The sequence below is a fragment of the Galeopterus variegatus genome, unplaced genomic scaffold, assembly GCF_000696425.1.
Source record: "Galeopterus variegatus unplaced genomic scaffold, G_variegatus-3.0.2 Scaffold289, whole genome shotgun sequence".
Lineage (NCBI taxonomy): Eukaryota > Metazoa > Chordata > Mammalia > Dermoptera > Cynocephalidae > Galeopterus > Galeopterus variegatus.
The window spans coordinates 695,657-716,072 of record NW_007726400.1 but is presented as its reverse complement, the minus strand read 5'-3'; the positions used below and the strand labels follow the sequence as shown (position 1 = coordinate 716,072).

Sequence of the window (20,416 nt, the reverse complement as noted above, 5' to 3'; positions counted from 1 at the left end):
TCCGTTGCCGGACACCAAAAAAGACAAAAAGGAAAAAAAAATGTCTTTAGACTCTGCCAAATGTCTCCTGGGATGGGGGGAAAGTATTGCCTCTCATTGAGAATCACTGTTGTAATGGCCAATGAGCTGGCACCCAATATACTGTGAGCTCCATGAGGGTTTGTCTGCCTTGGTACTGGGGATATCAAGGTATAAACCTACATACGTTCATAGTAAGGGCTTTTAGTATTAGCTACTATTTTTAGTTGCTTACCATGTGCGTGGCTTTTTACCTAGCTAACAAGGTGTCTTTGGCTTCTGGTGAGAAGAAGAGACCACACTGGCCTCTTCTCCCCTTAGGGTCCACTCTCACTCACTGACTTTAACTGATACCTGGAATCTTGGAGGGTGGGTGAAAATCCTTAGTCCTGCCCACCACTGAAGTCTGGTCGCTTACAGACTTGTCAGGCAGTGTGGGGAAGAGAGCAGAGAGGAAAGGTGGGTCTGGGAACAGCATGCATCTCGCCTAGGATCCATCCTGCTCCTGCCTCTCCTGGAGGGGGGTGGGGGGGTATGCAGAGAGGAATTCATTCTGGGAGGTAAGGATATGGAGAATGAAGCATTTCAACTTCCCCCTTTCTACTTTTTGCTTTTTTTTTTTTTTTTTAAGATTTCAAATTTAGTAATGGGGTGGGGGGAGACCTAGAAGACTTTGGATGGAGCCCCTGCAGCTTAGCCATGGAATGCCTCTGCATTGCAATTCCGAGGAAAGGAGCTTTCTAAAGGGATGGCTGAGCTTCCCAGAACCATGAATTGGGCAACAGGAGCCAGCAACGCTCCTTATAATCCTCTTTCACTGCAGCACCAGAAATTTGGAGGTGGCTGGGCAGTTCTGAATTCCTAGGTCAGGCCCAGCCCAACTAAAGTGGAAATAAAGCTCTTACCTGTAATTCTCATGTGAGGTCAGCCCCACGTGCAGCACCAGAAATTTGGAGGTGGCTGGGCAGTTCTGAATTCCTAGGTCAGGCCCAGCCCACCTATAGTGGAAATAAAGCTCTTACCTGTAATTCTCATGTGAGGTCAGCCCCACAGCCCCCTGAGGGGAATCACTCATTGAAGGAAGCATGTCCTTGGGGATTAAGTGTGGCTGAGTTTAGATTTTTTGCACCGTAATGGTATGTGGGCAAATCACAACTGCTGGTTTCTCCAGGCCCCGTCTAGGCTCCATCTGATGGGCTCCATAAGGCCCAGCTCCTGACCAGTGTTTCCTAGCTGGGCTTCAGCACATAGTGAAGATGGGTACACAGGGCGGTCCAGCCACCTCCCTCCTGGGGGGTGCCCAGGGGAACGGGAGACGCTGGGCCTGTGTGGCAACACCACAACTGACAGCCTAGCAAGAGTGAGAGCTGCCACTTCTAGGGTGCTGTCAAAGGCGTAAGGACTCTCTTCTGATGCAAAAATAGAAAGAAAAACTAAACCCAAATGGCAGTTACTACAGTCATTGATTTACATACACTACTAACATGCTACTGTGTGCTGTGACTCTGAGACAGGACAGTATGCAGTCTTCCAATCTCACTGAGTCTGGGAAACGCTTTTTCAGGGACTGGGGTACTGCTGTCATGACTCACAGTGGAGTAGAGTGAGGCTGTGGTTTAGAATATGTCTTTCCCTTGTTAAGGAAGATGATTCTATTCCTATTTTTATATTGTTTTCATTGCAACAGTTACCGAATTCTTTCAGCATCTAACAAAATAGTCATGTGGTTTCTCTTCTGTCTCATTCATGAGATGTATACACAGCAGTAGATTTTCTTACACTAAGGCACCTCTGCACTCCCCAGGTAAACCCTATCTGGTCATGGTGGTTTGTTTTTTCTTGTTCTGTATCATGGAATGCTAATCATGAGTGTTCAAAAATTTTTACTTCTACATTCCTAAGTAAGGATGAACAAAAATCTTCTTTTTTGTGTGTGACATCTTTATCAAGTGTTGCTATAAGTGTTATTTGGGCTTTATTAATTTAGAGAGGTGCTACTCCTATTTTTCTTAATGTTCTGGGTCCTTTTCCACTTTGTGGACCCCTCCCGGGAGACCTCTTTGGAGCAAGCCCTTGGTCAGGTGGGCTGTTTCTGCTGGAGTTGGGCCTAGGGAAGGGTCCCTCTGAAGGATGTTCTTACTAGAGAGCTAGAGCCCCTTTTCCTGCAGGGAGGCGGAGAATCCACCCTACAGAATCCCTGCTTCACTTGGAGACCATGCAGCAGATTAATTGCAGCTGTGCCCTGGAATTTCCCCAACACACAAATCTTCGTGATGTAAAACAGCTGGGAGGAAATCCCAGCATGCCCCGTGCAGAGGCAGAACTGCCAATGAGCTACGGAGATTAACCCTCAGGCTCCCAGAAGGTAGGAAGGGCCCCTGCCCCAGCCATACCCAAGCTGTCCCACACCAGCTTTGTGTGGACAGGACTCTACAGGACCCTGGGGAACGCCCACATTCTCCCTGTTCCCATGTTCTCACAGAAAACCTTTAAGCACGGCCCAGGCAAGAGAGGAAACAAAGCTTCATGTTACAGAATCCACAGGGGCGCACAAGCAAGGAAAATAAGTCATCTCCCAAACTTCCCGGGTGAGAAAACTCGAGGCCACAGAACAACCCTGCTGCTTCTACAGGACAGGCCTGGCGTGCAGACAAAGAGCCCTTTGCTTTAGCTTCCCAGTCTCACCCGTTTTTGTGCATCTGTTGCAGAAGCCCAGGCTCCCAGTTTACATGGCTGGTCTTTCCTGTCTCTTTGGTCCCCCGTGGTAAATAGTGACTCTGAGGACCCAGAGCCAGAGTCCCTTTTAACAAAGAAGTGAGGATTTTTCACACTTCCTTCTCAGATGTACAGTGGGCACTGCCACCCAGGAAAACCAGGCACAACCCAAACCCCGCGGGCAGATGGCTTCCACCACAGTGATGACAGTGTTCGGAATGTCTCCTCTTGCTTTTAAAGGCTACTCTTAACATGAAGAATTGGATGATAAATGAAAAATGTGAAGAGACTATGAGTCTTTCCTTACTCTCCCTTCTGCCACAGCTGGGAAACGCATCGCTTCTCACCTGCATTACTGCAATGGCCTTCCAAACACCTACAACTTGGCCTTCCAAAACCCAACCAATCAGATCTCTTCCCCGCTTAACACCCGTCCCTGGTTCACCAGCAATCCAGCACCAACCTGTCCTTCTGGCTTGGACCCTCACCGCTCCCCGACACCCGCTGCACTAAGCTTCGTACTCAGAACGTGCCATATCCATCTGCTGGTCCTGACTGGGGTATCTTTTCCTCCCAGGACGACAGCAGTCATGCTGTGCATGGCCTCCCATGGCACTCACCACACAGTGGTATTGTCACCCACTTGCATACTCTGCCCTTGGGGCTGTGAGCTCCTCAAGGGTCATACCCACACCCCAATTCCTGGTCCAGAAGCCAGCAATCATCAAGCGTTAAAACGCTGTCCCACCTAGCACTAACAGTGAGCTTGAGCCCCTTCTCCGCATCTGTAACATGGGGTTGTCCAGCCTCTCCCTGACTCCTTTAGAGATGGATGTGGAACGCACAGATGGAGCCCCCTGCACTCCCAAGTGACTGGTTCTCCCAATAACTGGCTTAGTACTGCTGAGAATCTGCAAATGGAGGCTGTGATGCCAACCCTGCCAGTGCCTGGAGGCCTGTGTAAGATCCTCTATCTTCTGTAGAAATGGACATAAATTACTCCAAGTTTGAAAATACACTAACATTCACTCAGCAGTGCGGAGACAGAAAAGCTTTCTCGTGTGGGAAAAAATTTTAAGTTTTCAGAAGTCACTGAAAAAGAGAAAATGAAAATATTAAAGAGAACTGGTTCCCAAAGAAGATGGATTAGACAAAGTTCCAGGAGCCAAAGTATGAAAGATAAGACTTACACTCTTATCTCTTATTTTCTTTTCTAAAAATGAGTAGTTTATGCATCTGCTTAGCTTTGTGGATGGCACTAAATCCCAGATACGATCTCTTTGTTTTCCCTGAGTGTAAAGGGTTAGGTTCCTTCTTGGGGTTTTGTTAATAGGTGGATCAGTACAAATAAATTCAATTAATAAAAACATAATGCCCTCAAATAAGCTACTTTTCAATTTCATATGACAGACATAATTTTCCGTGGAAAAGTTATTTAGAACCACATTTTTGTAGTGTTTTAAACCAATGAAGTGACTTTTTTCTCTCTAGCACCTATCACAGCATTTAGTCAACAAATATTTTTGGAGAGCCCCTGGGCAGCACAGGGGCTCCAGAAATATTTCACGACTGAATAGTAAACTCAAAAATAAGAGTGGGTTGGTTAGGTCTCAGTTTCCCCATAAACATCTATTTCCCTGCTTTCCCCAAATAATTCCTTTTCTTTTCTGGATGTCCTCAAACTACAGTCTTCCCCTCCCATTCCAGAAAATCTGGCAATTTTGCCTACCAGACTTGACCAAAGGTTTGTTTTTAAAAACTGGCTCCCCCAAGGCCAATTTTTCATAGTGGAAGAATACAGCACAGGAGGCAAAAGACCAGGGTTCCAGGCTCTTTCTAACCTCTCTGGCCTCAATCTTCTCACCTTTAAAATGGGGATATTTGACTTCATCAGCCTGAAGGCAGGGCCTGGACCAGATGGCCTCCTATGGAAGAAAAAAAAATCAAACACAGCTGTTTGTCTAAACCACAGCAGGTTCTGGGAGTGGACACTGAGGTGCTCAATAAATATGGAGCCAGGCGTCCTAGTTGAACCCCACTTAGAAGATGTGTCCCAGAGGACGTTACCTCACCTCTCAGAACCTCTCTGGTTGTTCACTTGGAAAAGGGAAATCAGAACACCTACTACAAGGCAGGGTGATGATCCCAAGTGCAGTCACACTGGAGAGTATCAAGCAGAGTGCTGGGTGTGCAGTGAGCTCCTAAGAAATCCACGTTTAGTCGCTAACTTTCAAAGTTATTTTTATTCAGTGAGCCCACTACCTGCACTTTACCCAGGGGCAGGGAAGAGCTCATGAACACAGAGTTCGGCCACTCACTCACCCACGGCACTTCATGGGGAGAGCACTCCTATTCCGTGGCGTGCTGGCAGATGCTTAACAACTGGCTCTTTAAGCACAAACCAAACACCAAGTCCTGGTCTGTAGCATCTGCTGGTATCCATGGAGTACACACCCCCACCATGGCTGACATCAAGGCACTATGGTGAGTCACTGAAGGCAGAGCTAGGAAGAGATGCTAACGTGGGCTGGGTACCAGCTGACTCTGCACACCACTGCCTGTGGCAGGAGCTGAGGGCCCTCTCGTCTGCCCTGGCTTGCTGGGATGGCTGGCTCCGCTCACAGGTGGCGGGAGAGCTGGCACGCATGGTCCTCAGCTGTGAGCCCAAGGTCCGGATGGAGTGCTGGACACATGGCCAGGTACAACTTCCTGGCAGCTGCGTGCTCCTTTCGGAAGTAGGGAAAAGCCTTGCTCCCAGAACACTGGGCCTGGCCACTCTGTGGTGACCCTGACCAAGGGGACCTCTGGGACAGAGATCTGGGCTTTCGAAAAAAAGTCAAAGTTCAACCTGTTTCAGGTTCTCATTTCTGTAGCCAGGAGCTATAGGGTGGCTCCTCACAAGTGACAAAGGATTGTGCAGCCTCTACTGCATTTGACCTTCACTCAGGTGGAAGAGGGGAGATCTGATAGGAGCTGGGGGCTCAGTCTTCGGGGTGTGTAAGGGGGGAGGGGGACAAGGGGGAGGGCAGCGGTTGGCTGAACAGGCAGCTGATAGGCGGCCACACTTTCCCGTCCTCCCTCCATCCCTCCCAGGACCTACACAGGCCGCTTCCACTGCCTCTCTGTCTTCCAGTCGTTCTTCAGCACTCAACAGGCTGGCTTCTGTTCCAGTCCCTCTACTGTCTCTGTGGACAGTCTGTCTCTGCAAGGCCATCAACAACATTAGAAAAAAAAAAAAAAAAGGTAATTGGCTTTTTAGATGCCCCATGCCAGGGGCATCTCATAGGCCCGAGCTTATTGGGCATCTCTGGGGCAGCCACCTCCTGCCTGGAGCCCTCTCCTCCCCTGTGGTTTCAAGTTCTGTGTGCCCTCTGGTTGATCCACATTTACGGACCTGAATAAATGTCTCGGACAAACTGTTCAGCAAGAAGAGCCAGTTACAGAATCTGGAAGGATGATCACCAAAATGTTATCATTGGGTTTTAGCATTTCAGGCAATTTTATTAGTTTCTTGCTTGTACTTTTCTTCTTCACTTGAAATTTTTAGAATGACCACATATTATATTGTAGCAACAGTAAGCAAAGCTATTAAAAGTAACCCTAGGGCTGGCCCGGTGGCGCACTGCTACAGTGCGCCGCTTGGGAGCGCAGTGGCGCTCCCATCGAGGGTTCGGATCCCACATACAGACCGTTTCCTGCTCACTGGCTGAGCGAGGCGCGGGCACAACACCGAGGGTTGCGATCCCGTTGCCGGTCCCAGTCTGGTATGGGTTGTGGTTTCAAGTTCTGTGTGCCCTCTGGTTGATCCACATTTACGGACCTGAATAAATGTCTTGGACAAACTGTTCAGCAAGAAGAGCCAGTTACAGAATCTGGAAGGATGATCACCGAAATGTTATCATTGGGTTTTAGCATTTCAGGCAATTTTATTAGTTTCTTGCTTGTACTTTTCTTCTTCACTTGAAAATTTTAGAATGACCACATATTATATTGTAGCAACAGTAAGCAAAGCTATTAAAAGTAACCCTAGGGCCGGCCCGGTGGCGCACTGCTACAGTGCGCCGCTTGGGAGCGCAGTGGCGCTCCCATCGAGGGTTCGGATCCCACATACAGACCGGTTCCTGCTCACTGGCTGAGCGAGGCGCGGGCGCAACACCGAGGGTTGCGATCCCATTGCTGGTCCCAGTCTGGTATGGGCGTGACACTGAGGGTTGCGATCCATTGCCGGACACGAAAAAAAGACAAAAAAAAGAAAAAAAAAAAAAAAAGTAACCCTACATTAATTACTTTCATCCCCAAACCTGTGCCTTCAGTTTACCCAACCACAAACCTCAAAATCCACTTTAATGTCTTTAGTTGCTTCCCCCCCCCCCACCTCCTGTTGGCCAGCAAGTTCCGCGGGTTCTAGACATTTCTGGAATCCAGGCCTTGCCTCTTCGTGGCTGGGGCCTTGCAGTAGCCTTCTTGCCTGCGTCTGGTCTCCTGCAGACTATCCAGGAGGAACTCGGGGGTGGCAACTTAGGCTGAAGGGGTTGGTGGTGGCCCGCAAACTGCATTGGCAGGTCGCTTTGCCTCAGATTGACAAAATGTCTGTTGTCCATATCAAAGTACAGGGTGGTAGATGGAAATTAAGGGGTCCCCAAATCCTTTCTCCACAGTGTCACCCATGGCTTCTGTCCCCAGCTCATCTCTCCCAGTTTACCCTTCACTTGTCCCTGCAAACATCTTTCTATAAAACTACACTAAAGCTAGCAGGAGACTGCCCATTCTTACAGAACTGCCCACCCACTGGTCAAGATGTAGTGACAGGTCTGTACAGAGCACTCCATAAATGTCTAGTGAGCACCTCGTAGATAAGGTGGCTGTTTACGCACGTGACACACCACAGGAGAGTTTTTTTTTAAGTACATAAACAGCTAGAATATTTGTCTGCAAATGACAGGTTCAGAGACAAGAGGGAGCACAGTGGGCAGGGGGTATCATGGAAAAACTGGAAGACTTCACGTAGGAGGTGGCACCTGAGCTGGGTCACGAGCAAGGAAGACATATGAGGGTATTTAAAAAGTTCATGAAAAAATTGAATTAAAAGATAATATGAATCCTTCCATGAACTTTTTGAAGACCCCGTGTACTTCTACAGTCATTTTACTTTTTAAAGCATTTTATATTATGTGATTTGATTTAAATGACCCTTGGATGTGGATAAAGCAGGTATTATCATCCTAATTTTAAAAGTGGGGAAACTGGGCTTGCTGGAAGCTCTTGGATTTACCCAAGATCACCAAAATAACTGATGTTAGCACTAGAATACAGGGCTTTGGACTTTATGGTATAACTCAAAGTTTACAAGGACAAGATTTTTACCTTCTAGAAGCTTTAATCTGATCTTGGAATTCTTGGGAAAGCAAATACGGGGCACAGGGGCTGCCACACATCCCTCTCTGTGCCCGTGGCAGACGCTGCTAATAGAGATGGCACTCTTTCCTACTAATGTTGGGTAAGACCTCAGAATCCTCAACAGTACACCAGGCAGCTACTAACTGTGGATTAAAATTGATCTGTGAGACACAGTCTATTTATTTATTGTCTCTGAGTTAAGCCTGAAGGTAGACACAGATATTCTATTGGCACACCAGGTAGACACAGATATTCTATTGGTGAGAAGGAGGAGCAGAAACCAGGCTGCAGGAACATCTCTCTCCCAGCTGGCACATGAAGAACTGAGTTCCTCAACAGAGATGAAGGCTCCCCAAAGAATGTGACTGGACAGCAAAAACAGTCATGATTTGCAGAAAGTCCATTGACCAAAAGTAGCCCTTAGAATTCTGAAGTTTATGGATTTCCCCTTGTGGGAGGAGAAGCTGGAAAGCATCCCAGGTATTGAGGGGAAAGGAAGCAGGATCTGTGTATAATCAATGGGGAACAGGAAGTGCTTATCTGAGGCCAGTAAAATACACAGCACAAAAGAATAGCCAGGCAGCCTGGAGCTGCCTCCCAGCGCACGGAGCCTCACGGGCCCTCTGAGACCCTTCTCCATCGCTCCTGTGGCCCAGCGGCTGGCCAGCATCAACAACTCCTTGGCACCAGGAGATGTGACATGTCTCCAGAGATCCCTCTGTAGATGGGCAGTTTCAGGAGGAGATCTCTGACTGCATAGGCAAGGAAGGACTCTGGGACTGAGGGCCCCACCAGCCACCTCTACACAGGGCCATTGCTTCTGATAACAGGCCCCAAAGCACAGGCCTTGCACCCTACCCTCACGTGTGTGCAGCATGTGCACACGCGGTGTACATGTTTTAGGGAACAACAAAAGGATTTTCCATTTGTGTTGAAAGGAGGGCACAGGAGATGACGGATGGTGGAAGGGCTAAGACACTGACATCTGTCACGGGCTTACCGTGTGTCAGATACCTCATACGCATCATCACAGCACTCACACTCATCGGGCCGCCCCCTCCTTCTCATGAAAGTGTGTTGCTCCCAATCCCCGTCTTGATTCTTTTAAATAACATCTCCTGTTTTTTTAGTACCTAAACTAATTAATTAATTTCTACCTAGAGATGACTGGGAAGCAACCCTTCCAGTTAATCCTAAAACGCCCTGCAATTTTTATTTATTTTAATAGGCATTAAAGTATATTATAGGAAAATTGGTTTCTTGGACACTGTAGCTTACCGTGAAGCTCCATTTTCAGAAAGTGGAGAAAAAGTGATTCAATTCAAAGAAAAATAGTAAGTAAACAGTATAGGTGGTATGTGGCAAAGATTATGCAAGTAGGCGACATTTGGGGAACGTTGTTACAGAATCACGTGTTTATGGCCATCCAGGGGCTACAGCAAATTGCACGTGGGGGCAACCCTAGGAACTGGAGGACAAGGTTCCACACGCAAACTCAAAAGTCAACACGTCTCAAGATATGCCACTACTTTCTTCCCAAAATTGCTTCTCACGCAGATCTACCATCCTCTTGTGCACCCCCAGGGTCAAACCTCAGACATCTTTCCCTCCAGCCTCGTCCTCACTCACCGCCGGTCACTAAGTCCTGTCCACTGGCTGCCACAGCAGCTGTCCTGTCTCTACTACCCCTGCCTTGGCAGTGGCATCCCAACACACGCCTTGTCTCGGTCTCTTCTCCAAGGCAGCAGCACCCTCTCCTGCCATGGACTGTTCTGCTCACAGCTGGGCTCTCATTTCCTCCCTTACTTCCCCCTAAGCTTCTTGGGGACAGTAATCCATCTTATTTGTCCCTTGGAGTGCTTGGCGACCGTTGCAGGGCATTTTACGAATAACTGGAAGGGTTGCTTCACGGCCAGCTCTAGGAGAAAATTTTGTCTCTAAAGGCAATTAATTAGTGGCCATGTTCTTGGGATTGTCACCCGAGACCGTAATTTAGTTGACCTAGGATGACACCAGTGAGACCATAACCTTTTGGGAGGGCAAAGGATAGAGGGAAGGGGTCCGTCCATGGCCAGTGATCAGCCTACCAGCTGAATGAGACTTCAATTACCAAGCACAATGATACAAATCATATAAAAAGCCATTTACTGATATCATACCTCCTTCTAACTGTTTTTGTATTTTCCCCTATAGTTTATATATTGATTACAAAAAATAAACTGATACATCCTAACTCTTCTGTAGCTGAGGGCCATGATACTGGGATTGGGCTGCTCGACCCTACTGCAGAATGGAGCACTTCTGCAATTCATATTGTTTGATATTAATATTGTTTCAGGTAAGCAAATAAGTATATGCAAAAGCCAAGGACGGCAAACTGCATAAAAGAATTCTTTTTGCATAAAAGAACTGGTTAGCTCAGTTGGTTAGAGTGCAGTGTCATAACACCAAGATCAAGGGTTCAGGTCCCTGTACTGGTAACCCACCAAAAAAAAAAAAAAGAACAGATTTCTTTAAAGGTAACATTACTGATCAGTCACCTTGTGCCAGACATTCCACCAAGCTGTTTCCATGTATTATTTAAGTTGCTATTATTATCCCCACTTAACAGATGAAGTACCAAAAAAAAAAAAAAAAAAGAACAGATTTCTTTAAAGGTAACATTACTGATCAGTCACCTTGTGCCAGACATTCCACCAAGCTGTTTCCACGTATTATTTAAGTTGCTATTATTATCCCCACTTAACAGATGAAGGGACCAAGTTACAGAGAGGTTAAGTAACTTGCCCAAGTCCTGTCTCATCGCAAAGGCCATGCTCTTAACCCTTTCACTATACGAGTCCTGGAAGAGAAGAAAACATACCACTCCTGCAGCCATCCGGCATTCCTCAGATAAGGGCACTCAGGCCCAAAGGGGTGAATGGTCCCACCCAGGTCACAGAGGTCACTGGCAGAACCGGGATTAGAGCAATCCAGGCATCCTGACCCCCCAGGTGCAGAAGAACAGGATAGATCAGGTTATTTTTCCATAACCAACATATAAACTATAGGGGCAAATATAAAAATAATCGGAAAGAGATGAAAATATTAACATAAGCAAATCAATATTATGGATGCCAATCTTCAGAAGTCATATATACACAACAAAGGATAATTGTATTATTCAAGATTTCATTATGGATAAACCGGAAGGCATTCTGTGTATGGCCAATAGCTCCACACTGCCCCCTGGTGGTGCCCACGGGCCCGCCGGAAGCATGTGAGGCCAATGGCTAGCAGGAACAAAGGCCCTGGATAAGGATACCTGCCAATGAAAATCTCAGGAGGCAGTGACCCAGTGGGTCAGACAGCAAAGATCCTTAGGGCTGGGCATCAAGCCATCAAGGAAAATCTCTGGGCTCCACTCCCAGTTGTTTGCAGAATTCGAGATAAAGAAGTTATGAACTCAGTAATGAATTTACTTTCAGTCTGTCAAATTGGCAAAGGCACTTTTTCATACCCTGTTGGTGGGAGAGTAAATTAGTAAATCCTTTCTTATGCAATTTGGAGGTATGTATGAAGTCTCCCAAAGGCTTACTGCCTCTAGGAATGTATCCTAAGGAAATAATTAAGGATGTGAACAAAATATAGCTGTAAGAATGCTCACTTAAGAGCTATTTATAATAGCAGAAAGATATTAAACACCTTATGCTACAATTATGATATCTGAATTTATGCAGTTGGTGAATATTTACATACATGGAAAGGTGTTTACTATACACTATTGAGCGAAAAGCAGGATATAAAACATGAACAGCGTCCCACTTTTATAAAAAACATATCTTTATGAATGTGTTGAGAGATCTGGAAGGATATACAAGGGTACTTGAAAAAGTTTGGAAAAATTTAATTAAAAGATAATACAATTCTTCCATGAACTTTCTGAAGACTCCTTGTACATACACTAAGAGGTGAGTTGAACTTATCTCTAAATGACAAGTGTATGAGTGGTTTGATTTTCTTCTTTTGGCTAAACATTTATTGCTCTTAAAACGTAAAAACAAATATATGCAAATCAAATCAGTTTTTAATTAGAAAAATTTAGACAGATAAAACCAATCAGAAAAAAAAAAAAAAATCAGAAAAGTCTATGGTTAGATCTCCAGCCTCTCATTTCTGAACTTCTAAGCTGCTATTTTCCTTTGAATTGTGCTTTGCCCCTGAAAATCCTCCCCAGTCATTCCCATTAGGGTTTGAAAAGGTGTGACCTCAGCCACTTGGAAATCTCCCTTGGTCCCTGGTCAAGATGCACTGGAGCCAGTAGTGCTGTGACCGCCAACTGCATACACCCTTCCTCAGTGGTGGAATGGTCCACTCCACAAGCCAATCTTTTGACAGTCCTTCAGCTCTTTCCCTTCCCACGACTGAACAACACAGATGGGTCCCCTATGGGGGAAGGTTTGGATGCCACTTCAACCAGAGTGGAAGGGCTGTAGAGATAACCCAGTCTGCCAGTTCTCAGCCTCAATGAGCATCATTGGAAGAGCTTTTGGGTTTTTTTTCTGTCCTTTTTGAGACCGGCTGCACCGCCCTCAGCCAGTGAGTGCACCGGCCATCCCTATATAGGATCTGAACCCGCGGCAGGACCGCTGCTGTGCTCCCAGCGCCGCTCTCTCCCGAGTGCACCACGGGCTTGGCCCTGGAAGAGCTTAAAAAACCCTGATTCCTGGGGCTGGCCAGTTAGCTCAGTTGGTTAGACTGCAGCCTTGTAACACCAAGGTCAAGGGTTTGGATCCCCATACCGGCCAGCTGCCTAAAATAAGATAAAAACACTGATTCCTGTGCCCCCTCCCCATTATGATTTAACTGTTCTAGCATGGGGCTTCAGCCTCCACCTGTTTTTTTAAAGCTCCCCAGTTGATGCTAATGTAAGGTCAGATTTGTCCCCAAATACTCACGCCTACCCCTCCGTAAGTATCTGCAGTTTCTACCCACTGTTTGGGCTTCTTCAAAGACGACCTCCATGGATCCATGATCCTGTCCCTTCTGCACTCTTCTTTTACACCCCCAGAGTAAGCGTCTATCTACCCATTAAACATTTTTTAGTGCCACTCTATGTCAGGTACCATAGTTTCTCCCCTACCTAAATCCTCGTCTAGAATACTTCTCCATTACAAGGTTCAAAGTAGAAGTTTCTGGTAAATATGGAGATTCCATAACCTGAGTGCAGCCCTTGCAGGGTCTCATAAATTAACCATCAGAAGGTTACATAGGAAACGCCTGCATTGGGACTCCCGATGGTTCATTGGACAAATTCGCCATCACAACCGATATTCCTTTAACATTCCTATTGGAGTTAGCACATTACATGCCTTATTTCTGGGTTGGGAGAGGGGCTGCAATGCATTCCCCAACCTTTCCACCCAAACCCAGGGCTCGGTCTTTATGGAATTTCAAGAATCCAGGCTAGGCTAGTAGGGTTGGGAAGAAGGGTACATTTCAGAGTACAGAAGCTCTAAAAGCATTTCTCAAATCTCATGTCATTTCCTGAGTGACCTGATAGCACCAATTCTAGGCATAGCCCATGCACGAGATTGGTTATAGAACTAAACTTTTACAAGCAGCTGTTTGGGGTGAGACTGGGAGGTGATCAGACCTTGTTCAGTACCTCATCTGATGACCTGAAGATTCCACATCTCTGCCACTTCCTTCCTGAGGTCCCAGTTCCTATCCACTGACTCCGAAGGGCAATCACTGAATGGGGTGACAACTCTATCTTCATGTCACAGGATCTGCGATGCACACACAGCACCAGACTGGGTAGGTGTGGCCCCTTGGAATGCTTTTTTGTACGTTTATTGGCCAGATTCTCTACTTGATCCACCTTGATTTTCCAGGTTCCAGTCCATCAATTCCTTGAGGTTAGGAGTACTCAGAGTCACTCGTTGAATTTAACTTAAAGTCATGGTTCAAATTTCTTTCTACTCAATTTCCATTTTTCCCCCCAAAGAAGGAAAATATGGGAAAATTAGCACAGTGGGCCAGAATCCCACAGCTGGGAGCAACCTGTGCTGTTGCCATCTCTCCCATTCAAGCTTTTCACAAACACCCCCACTGCTGTCTCTTCTACTCCTCTGTGCCTCACCACTGCAACCTGGCTTCCATGTCACCTACTCTGTCCTCACTAGGCCACTGCTGACCTCCTATCAAACCCAATGTCATCTTCCAGGTCTCTTCCCTAAGAGGCCCCTCTGCTTCCGGGACACCTGTTTCAGCTGGTTTCCACTTACCCCTCCAGCCACTCCTTAGTGCCTTGTCCTCAGTGCCTTGAAAACTGTTGTTCTCAATCCTCCTTCCCGGGCAAGCCCACCCCTGCTGGTTGGCACCCACGTGGTGAGCACTCTCACCTCTGTGCCTGGCTCCAACCTCTCTCCTCATTCCCAGCTGCCTCCTCTACTCCTTGCCACAGGTAATTCAATCCCACACAGACTCAAAGTCCAGTTCTGACCCAGTTTCCTAATACCCTATAAACGAGGACTTTTGAAAGTGAAAGTGAATGCTTTCAACAATTACACTAGACAACAGATATAAACAAGGACATATGGTTGCCCTAACTACTCTACAAACTTTGGGGATAATCTTGGTTTCCTCTCTCTTTCCCTTACCCCTGCATCTGACAGAGGACCAGGTCCTGTCGTTCTAACCCTGGACTGTCTCTCAAATCATTCCCCCTCCTCCATCCTCTTCATTTCTGCCCTGGACCTCTGTAAAGACTGAGCTGAGCTCCTGTCTGTAGCCCCTCCCCGGGCTGGCCCGTCCTTCACGCTGCTGACTACAGCACTGGTCTGCCTTAAGCTCCAGTGGTTCCTCAATGCTTGCAGAAAAACCCCACCTGCTCAGTGGGCATTAAGGCCCCAGCCTATCCTTCCCATCTCCAGCCATCTGTTCCCAATCTCCAATAACACCCTCCATCCATGCTCTAGCCATCCCAATTACTCTGTTCCCTGAATGCTTCACTATTTATGTCCCCAAACCTTTTGCCAAAAGTCTGCCATGCTTTTGCCAGGGGTTGGACCACCATCCCGGGCACCTTTGGTCAGCTACCTAAGTGCAGGCAAGGGGCTCCCATGGGACCTCTGCTCTCCCCACTTGCACTTGGAAGGTGTATAGCCACCACAGTGTAGGTAAGAGAGAGACAGATACACACCCACAGACACACAGACACACAGACACACACACACACACACACACACGCCCTTCCTGTATAGCAGGCAGGCCTCATGGTGGCCTATTTGTTATTTCTGGAGTTCCAAAGCCACTGGTCTGACCCAAGTTTGGGGCAGGGACAGGGTACCTGAGGCCACAGCAGTAACAAATACCTAGTGTTCCTCTCTAGCTGCCCACCTTTAGGCATAATTTCTCCCTTGGTCCCTGAGATTCCAAGGGGAATCTGCTGGAGGACTTACTCCAGGATGGCGAGGATGGCGTCAGGCACCAACTCCAGGGACACACCCCATACTCTTGCTCTCTAATTGCTTTCTGAGCTCCCAAGAGACCTGTGCTTCCCAGGAATCTCCTATGTATATAATGGCTCATTCTTCTGCATGCTTTGATCTCTCCCTTTCGGCAACATCTTGGGGAAAAAAGTCTTCCTTGGAGACTTTGAATCTGGATCTTTGACAAGTCCTTGATGAAATGCTTAGAAACACCCACATCTTCCCCCTAGACTTGAGGCAAACCTTTCTTCCAACAGCAGCCTCTGCAGCCTGCAGACTCCTTTCTCCCTTAGTCCACTTGGCTTGTCAGAGGCCCGAGGGACCCAAGAGAATTGCTCAGGAGAGGAGGCCCTAAGCCCACATCCTATTATTTTAGCTTGGAAAACATCTACTTCCACCCGCCTGACTGCCTAGGCTGACTTTTTGTTACAGCTACAACACACCTTTCTGTCCTTACAACCTGTCAAGACACACAGGTGCTGGTGGAATCACCCAGTGCACCGGCTTCACAAAGTCCTCTTGCTGCCACCACCAAGGGAGGTGTTGGCGGCAGGTCCTTCAGCAGGTTGGCGCCACAGGCCCAGAGCTCATGTACTTCATAATCACAAACCCAGGGAAAATAAATGACCCTTCTTTTAATGCCTGCATTAGACAATGGCCACCGGTGGTGGAGAATTCGGGTTTGGCCTGTGTCCTGTGTGACGCACCTTGACAGAAACCAAATGCCCTCACGTCCAGACCTGGGGGCCTTCTGTTCTTAGAGTTAACTTTTATGGTGGGTTTTAGGGGCTTAAATAATTCTACTAATATTATTGGAAATAAATTTTATAGATCTGGCTTTGAAATACCACATATGCACACACCAGCGATAATACCAAAAGTAGGTGAAAACTGTTAATACTCGAGTATACGTGCAACTACTAAACAGTAACTGCAAACCACAACGACACTGATTGGAAGTGGCAGAAGGGATATGGGCAGGTAGGATCTCAGAAGACGTGTGCAGGGCCTGTCACAAGCAGACATGATGACTCAGAGAGAGTAAGTGCTTAGTAATGGTAACAAAACCCCCCAGTTCCAGAAGAACCTTTTTTTTTTTTTTTTTTTTGTCTTTTTCCGTGTCCGGCAACGGATCGCAACCCTCAGTGCTGCCCCCGTACCGGACCGGGGACCGGCAACGAGATCGCAACCCTCGGTGTTGCTCCCGCGCCTCGCTCAGCCAGTGAGCGGGAACCGGTCTGTATGTGGGATCCGAACTTCTGTACATCTAGAGTAGAGGACCACATTTTGGAATATTGCCACTTGGATGCACCTGCTCTATCCAGAAGGGGCGGAGGTGATACTGAGCTTCCTGCGGGCCAGGGGGATTCTCTTTTTAGCTTCTGTATCTGTGGTACAGAGAACAGCACAGTATTCATTAAACGACCACTGAAACATCTTTCTCATGTGTGTTAACAAACGGCCAGGCCTGCATCAAACCTCACATACAAGGTCTCTTTACATGAGGAATTGGAATCAACATTTCTTCTTTTGTCTAAATTCCAGCCCCCTGCCTGTGCTACAGGGGTGGCAGCCCTGCCCACTGCACCAGGCTGTGCCGAGGATTAAATGAGGAAATGCACGTGAAGTGTCTGGTTCTTTGTAAGCACTGGAGGGCTGCTAGCCATTACCATCATTTCTTTTTGTTGATGTTACTGTTAACAGTGTGGATGGAGTGGTGTTTGCTGTAATGAATGGGGCTGAGTCTGTAAGGCCTGCCTTGCAGGTTCTCCGATTTGCAGCACTGGAAATGGAATAACTGATAGGCCTGTGGTTTGGTGCAAACCCTGAGAGGTCTGCTGGGGACGCTGGGCTTGTCTTGGAGATCCTCAGAGACCCTCCCCTCACACACACACAAGGTCTGATATCTCAGCCACCAAGTTCTACAGGCTTCAAGAATGATTGAGAGCTTCAGCAGGGTCCAGCCAGTGCTGGGGAACACTTGCAGCCAAACCTGCACACCTTTTTCCTCTCCTCATTCAAAATCCTAGCATTTCAGGGCTCTCCACCCGCATTTCTTTGTCCATTGTTCAGAAAAATGAATCAAGCCATGACTTGAGGCTTGAATTCAACTTAAATTGTGTGACTAAGGGTCACCATCCAAGTTTTTCCCAAAAGATTATTCTCCAAGGAAAAAAGAAAACAAAACGGCTCCATCTCAACATTTTTCAGTCTCTATTATCCTACGGCTCTCTTTACCCCTTGAGACACAATTTTCAATAGTAAACGAGGCTGAAGTTTGAGGGCAAGGCCTAGAGAAGCTGTTTAATTTCTCTCAAAGACAAACTCAGATTCTTTCACAATTCTCCCTCCGGCCAGCCCTCTGCTTTACAGGGCCAAACCACTGAAATAAATGAATGCAAAAAATTTGCCTCACAGCAGCAAATACTAAGATTTTCTACAGATACAAATTCCCAAGCAAACCCAGCCCAAAGATAATAAAAATAAAGGCTAGGTTTATTGTGCCTGTTAAAGTCTGGCCGCCTGATTTTCTTTTAGGGTTGGAATATGTTTACATGGAGGTGGGGGGCACGCAGAGCTTACTGACATAGCAGTTTAGAAAATCTACACAGGCCCACAGAACACTAATCAGTCTGCAGTGAGCTCATTCCACAAATACTCACTGTGCATCTACCGTGCTCAAGCACTGTGGGAGCTGCTGTGGGGACAGAAAGACACTGTGGCCTGGGAGGTGGCCTCAGCTAGGTAGGGAAGACAGGGCTTGTGTCCCAAGTGATAATTGTCCTAAAAAGTGGGATTGGATAGTGATTTGAGCTAGACATCAAGGAGTGGAGAATCCAGGTGGCAACTGACATGCAACAAGGCTCTATTCTAGAACCAGCATATTAATAAGCAAAGGCTGGCTGGTTAGCTCACTTGGTTAGAGCGTGATGCTGATAACACCATGGTCAAGTGGATCCCTGTAGCAGCCAGTCACCAAAAAAAAAAGTAAGTAACCTTACTGAACTAAAAGGATCCTGAAGGCAACCATGGAGGGGGAATGGTTAAAATTAGCTTAGGTCTCAGAGGTCAGTGATGGTTGTTCACTAAGGAAGGAAAGGCACACAGACAGGCCCACCGCTAATAGCGGTGGGGTCCTGGATAAGAGTGTAGATGAAAGCCCATATGCTTACATATTTAAAAGTTATAACTCAAGCTAACAAACTACTAGGTCCATTTTATGCTCCCATCTTGACAAATACACATTCCTAACGATACAAAAAAGCCAGGCACAAATTTACAATTCTCAGACTTCTGAGTTCTGTTCCAGAATGTGGCAGTGGTGGGAGAGCCTAACCAGCACCCCCTTTTCCCTCCCCTCCCCAGTTCTATGCTGTGCCACGAGGTCCCAGGACCACACATGGGACACTACAGACACCTTAACCCCACAGTCGAAGCTCATCCCTGGGCAAACAGTCCCCTGGCCCCCTCAACCTACGGGTGTGCAACACCAAGGGCACATACACAGAAGGAGGAGCCCTGGGCAGGCTCTGGAGTCTCAGAATCCCATTCTTTGTATCCCCAGCTCCATGGACTCCCTGCCCTGCAGGGAAGTGACCCAGAGTGTCCATACAGAGCCCTACAAAGTGGGGGTCCAAAGCAGGGCCCCCTCCTGTTCAGGTCTAAGAGTGATCCTGTGCCCAGGGAAGGATTCGTCTCACCGGAGTGTGAAACACACTGTTGTGTGGTTTTGATTATGACGATGATAGCAGCTAACTTTATCCCAGATAATGAATACAACATTGATCTAGTTTTCACTTAATCCTTTTATCCGCCCTATGAGTTTAGTATTGTTGTTATTCCCATTTCACATACAAGGAAACTAAGATTAGAGAGATTTTAATTTATCCAAGGCCACACAGCCATGGGTGGTACAGCCAGGATTTGAAGTTATACTGAGTCTCAAGCCCTAAAAATACTCAGAGGAAAACCATTTCCTGATCCTGAATCATGGAAAATCAAGAGCCAGAAGGAACCATGAAATTCATTATGTTAAGGATCTTCACAATGTGGACTTGCTGGTGGGAAGCAGCAGAGGAGTAACCCAGGGTCCTGCCTGCTGGGCAGTCCCCACGTGGGCAGCAGTGTCCCCGTAGCCTCGGGAGGACAGAAGCCACAGGTGGGCATGCACAGTGGGCGGAGGCTCCCCAGGGATGAATGGGGAAGCCAGTCAGGGCTGGGCAGGCAGCCAGGGCAGCCCAGTGGGCACGTGTGGCCCACAACTGGCCTCATGGTCCTCTGTGAGCTGGGAAGGTGACCTCACTCCAAGCTGCTGCCTTTGATGCTTTCTCCAAATCCCGTGAGCAGAGTGGCGGACTGGGGCAGGGAAGTCCCAGAATCTGGCTGCTGTGCAAGCTCATTCTGTTTCCAAACACCGGTGTGGGAAATCAGACACATACGCCACACGGGAGGTCTGGGAGGCCCAGGGGCTGGGGCCTGGGACCCTGTTCTCCCTCCCTGCAGCTGTGCTGTCCAAGCAAGGCCTTGGAAAGTCAGGAAGGTTTCTTTTTTTAAGTTGATTTTGTTAAAATTTTAAAACTGAGTTACAACATTTATATAGGCAAGTGCACGAATCCTGCACATGGCTCAATGAATTTTTAATACACAGATATTAACGTGACCACCACCCAGACCGAGATATAGAATATTTTAAAATTGATTGTAAACTACAGAAGCAACACATGAATACACTCTCTTTGTGGTGCATTAAAACAGGACACATGAGCTGACCACCCTCTGACCCCCCCCCCCCCCCCCCCCCCCCCCCCCCC

General features: G+C 47.4%; 1 protein-coding gene across 3 annotated transcripts in view; it reads right to left on the bottom strand.

Annotated features, from left to right (window-relative positions):
* TCF7L1 (transcription factor 7-like 1 (T-cell specific, HMG-box)) overlaps nt 1-20,416 on the bottom strand; it is a 131,990-nt gene that overhangs the window by 28,537 nt on the left and 83,037 nt on the right. The window contains exon 2 of one of the 3 annotated variants that reach the window (XM_008567059.1): nt 4,598-4,658. The exons of the other annotated variants lie outside the window; for them this stretch is intronic. Within the exon in view, the coding sequence (XP_008565281.1) occupies nt 4,598-4,624 (27 nt within the window). The 5' untranslated portion in view covers nt 4,625-4,658. The remainder of the gene's footprint in view (nt 1-4,597; nt 4,659-20,416) is intronic. 3 annotated transcript variants of the gene reach the window in all.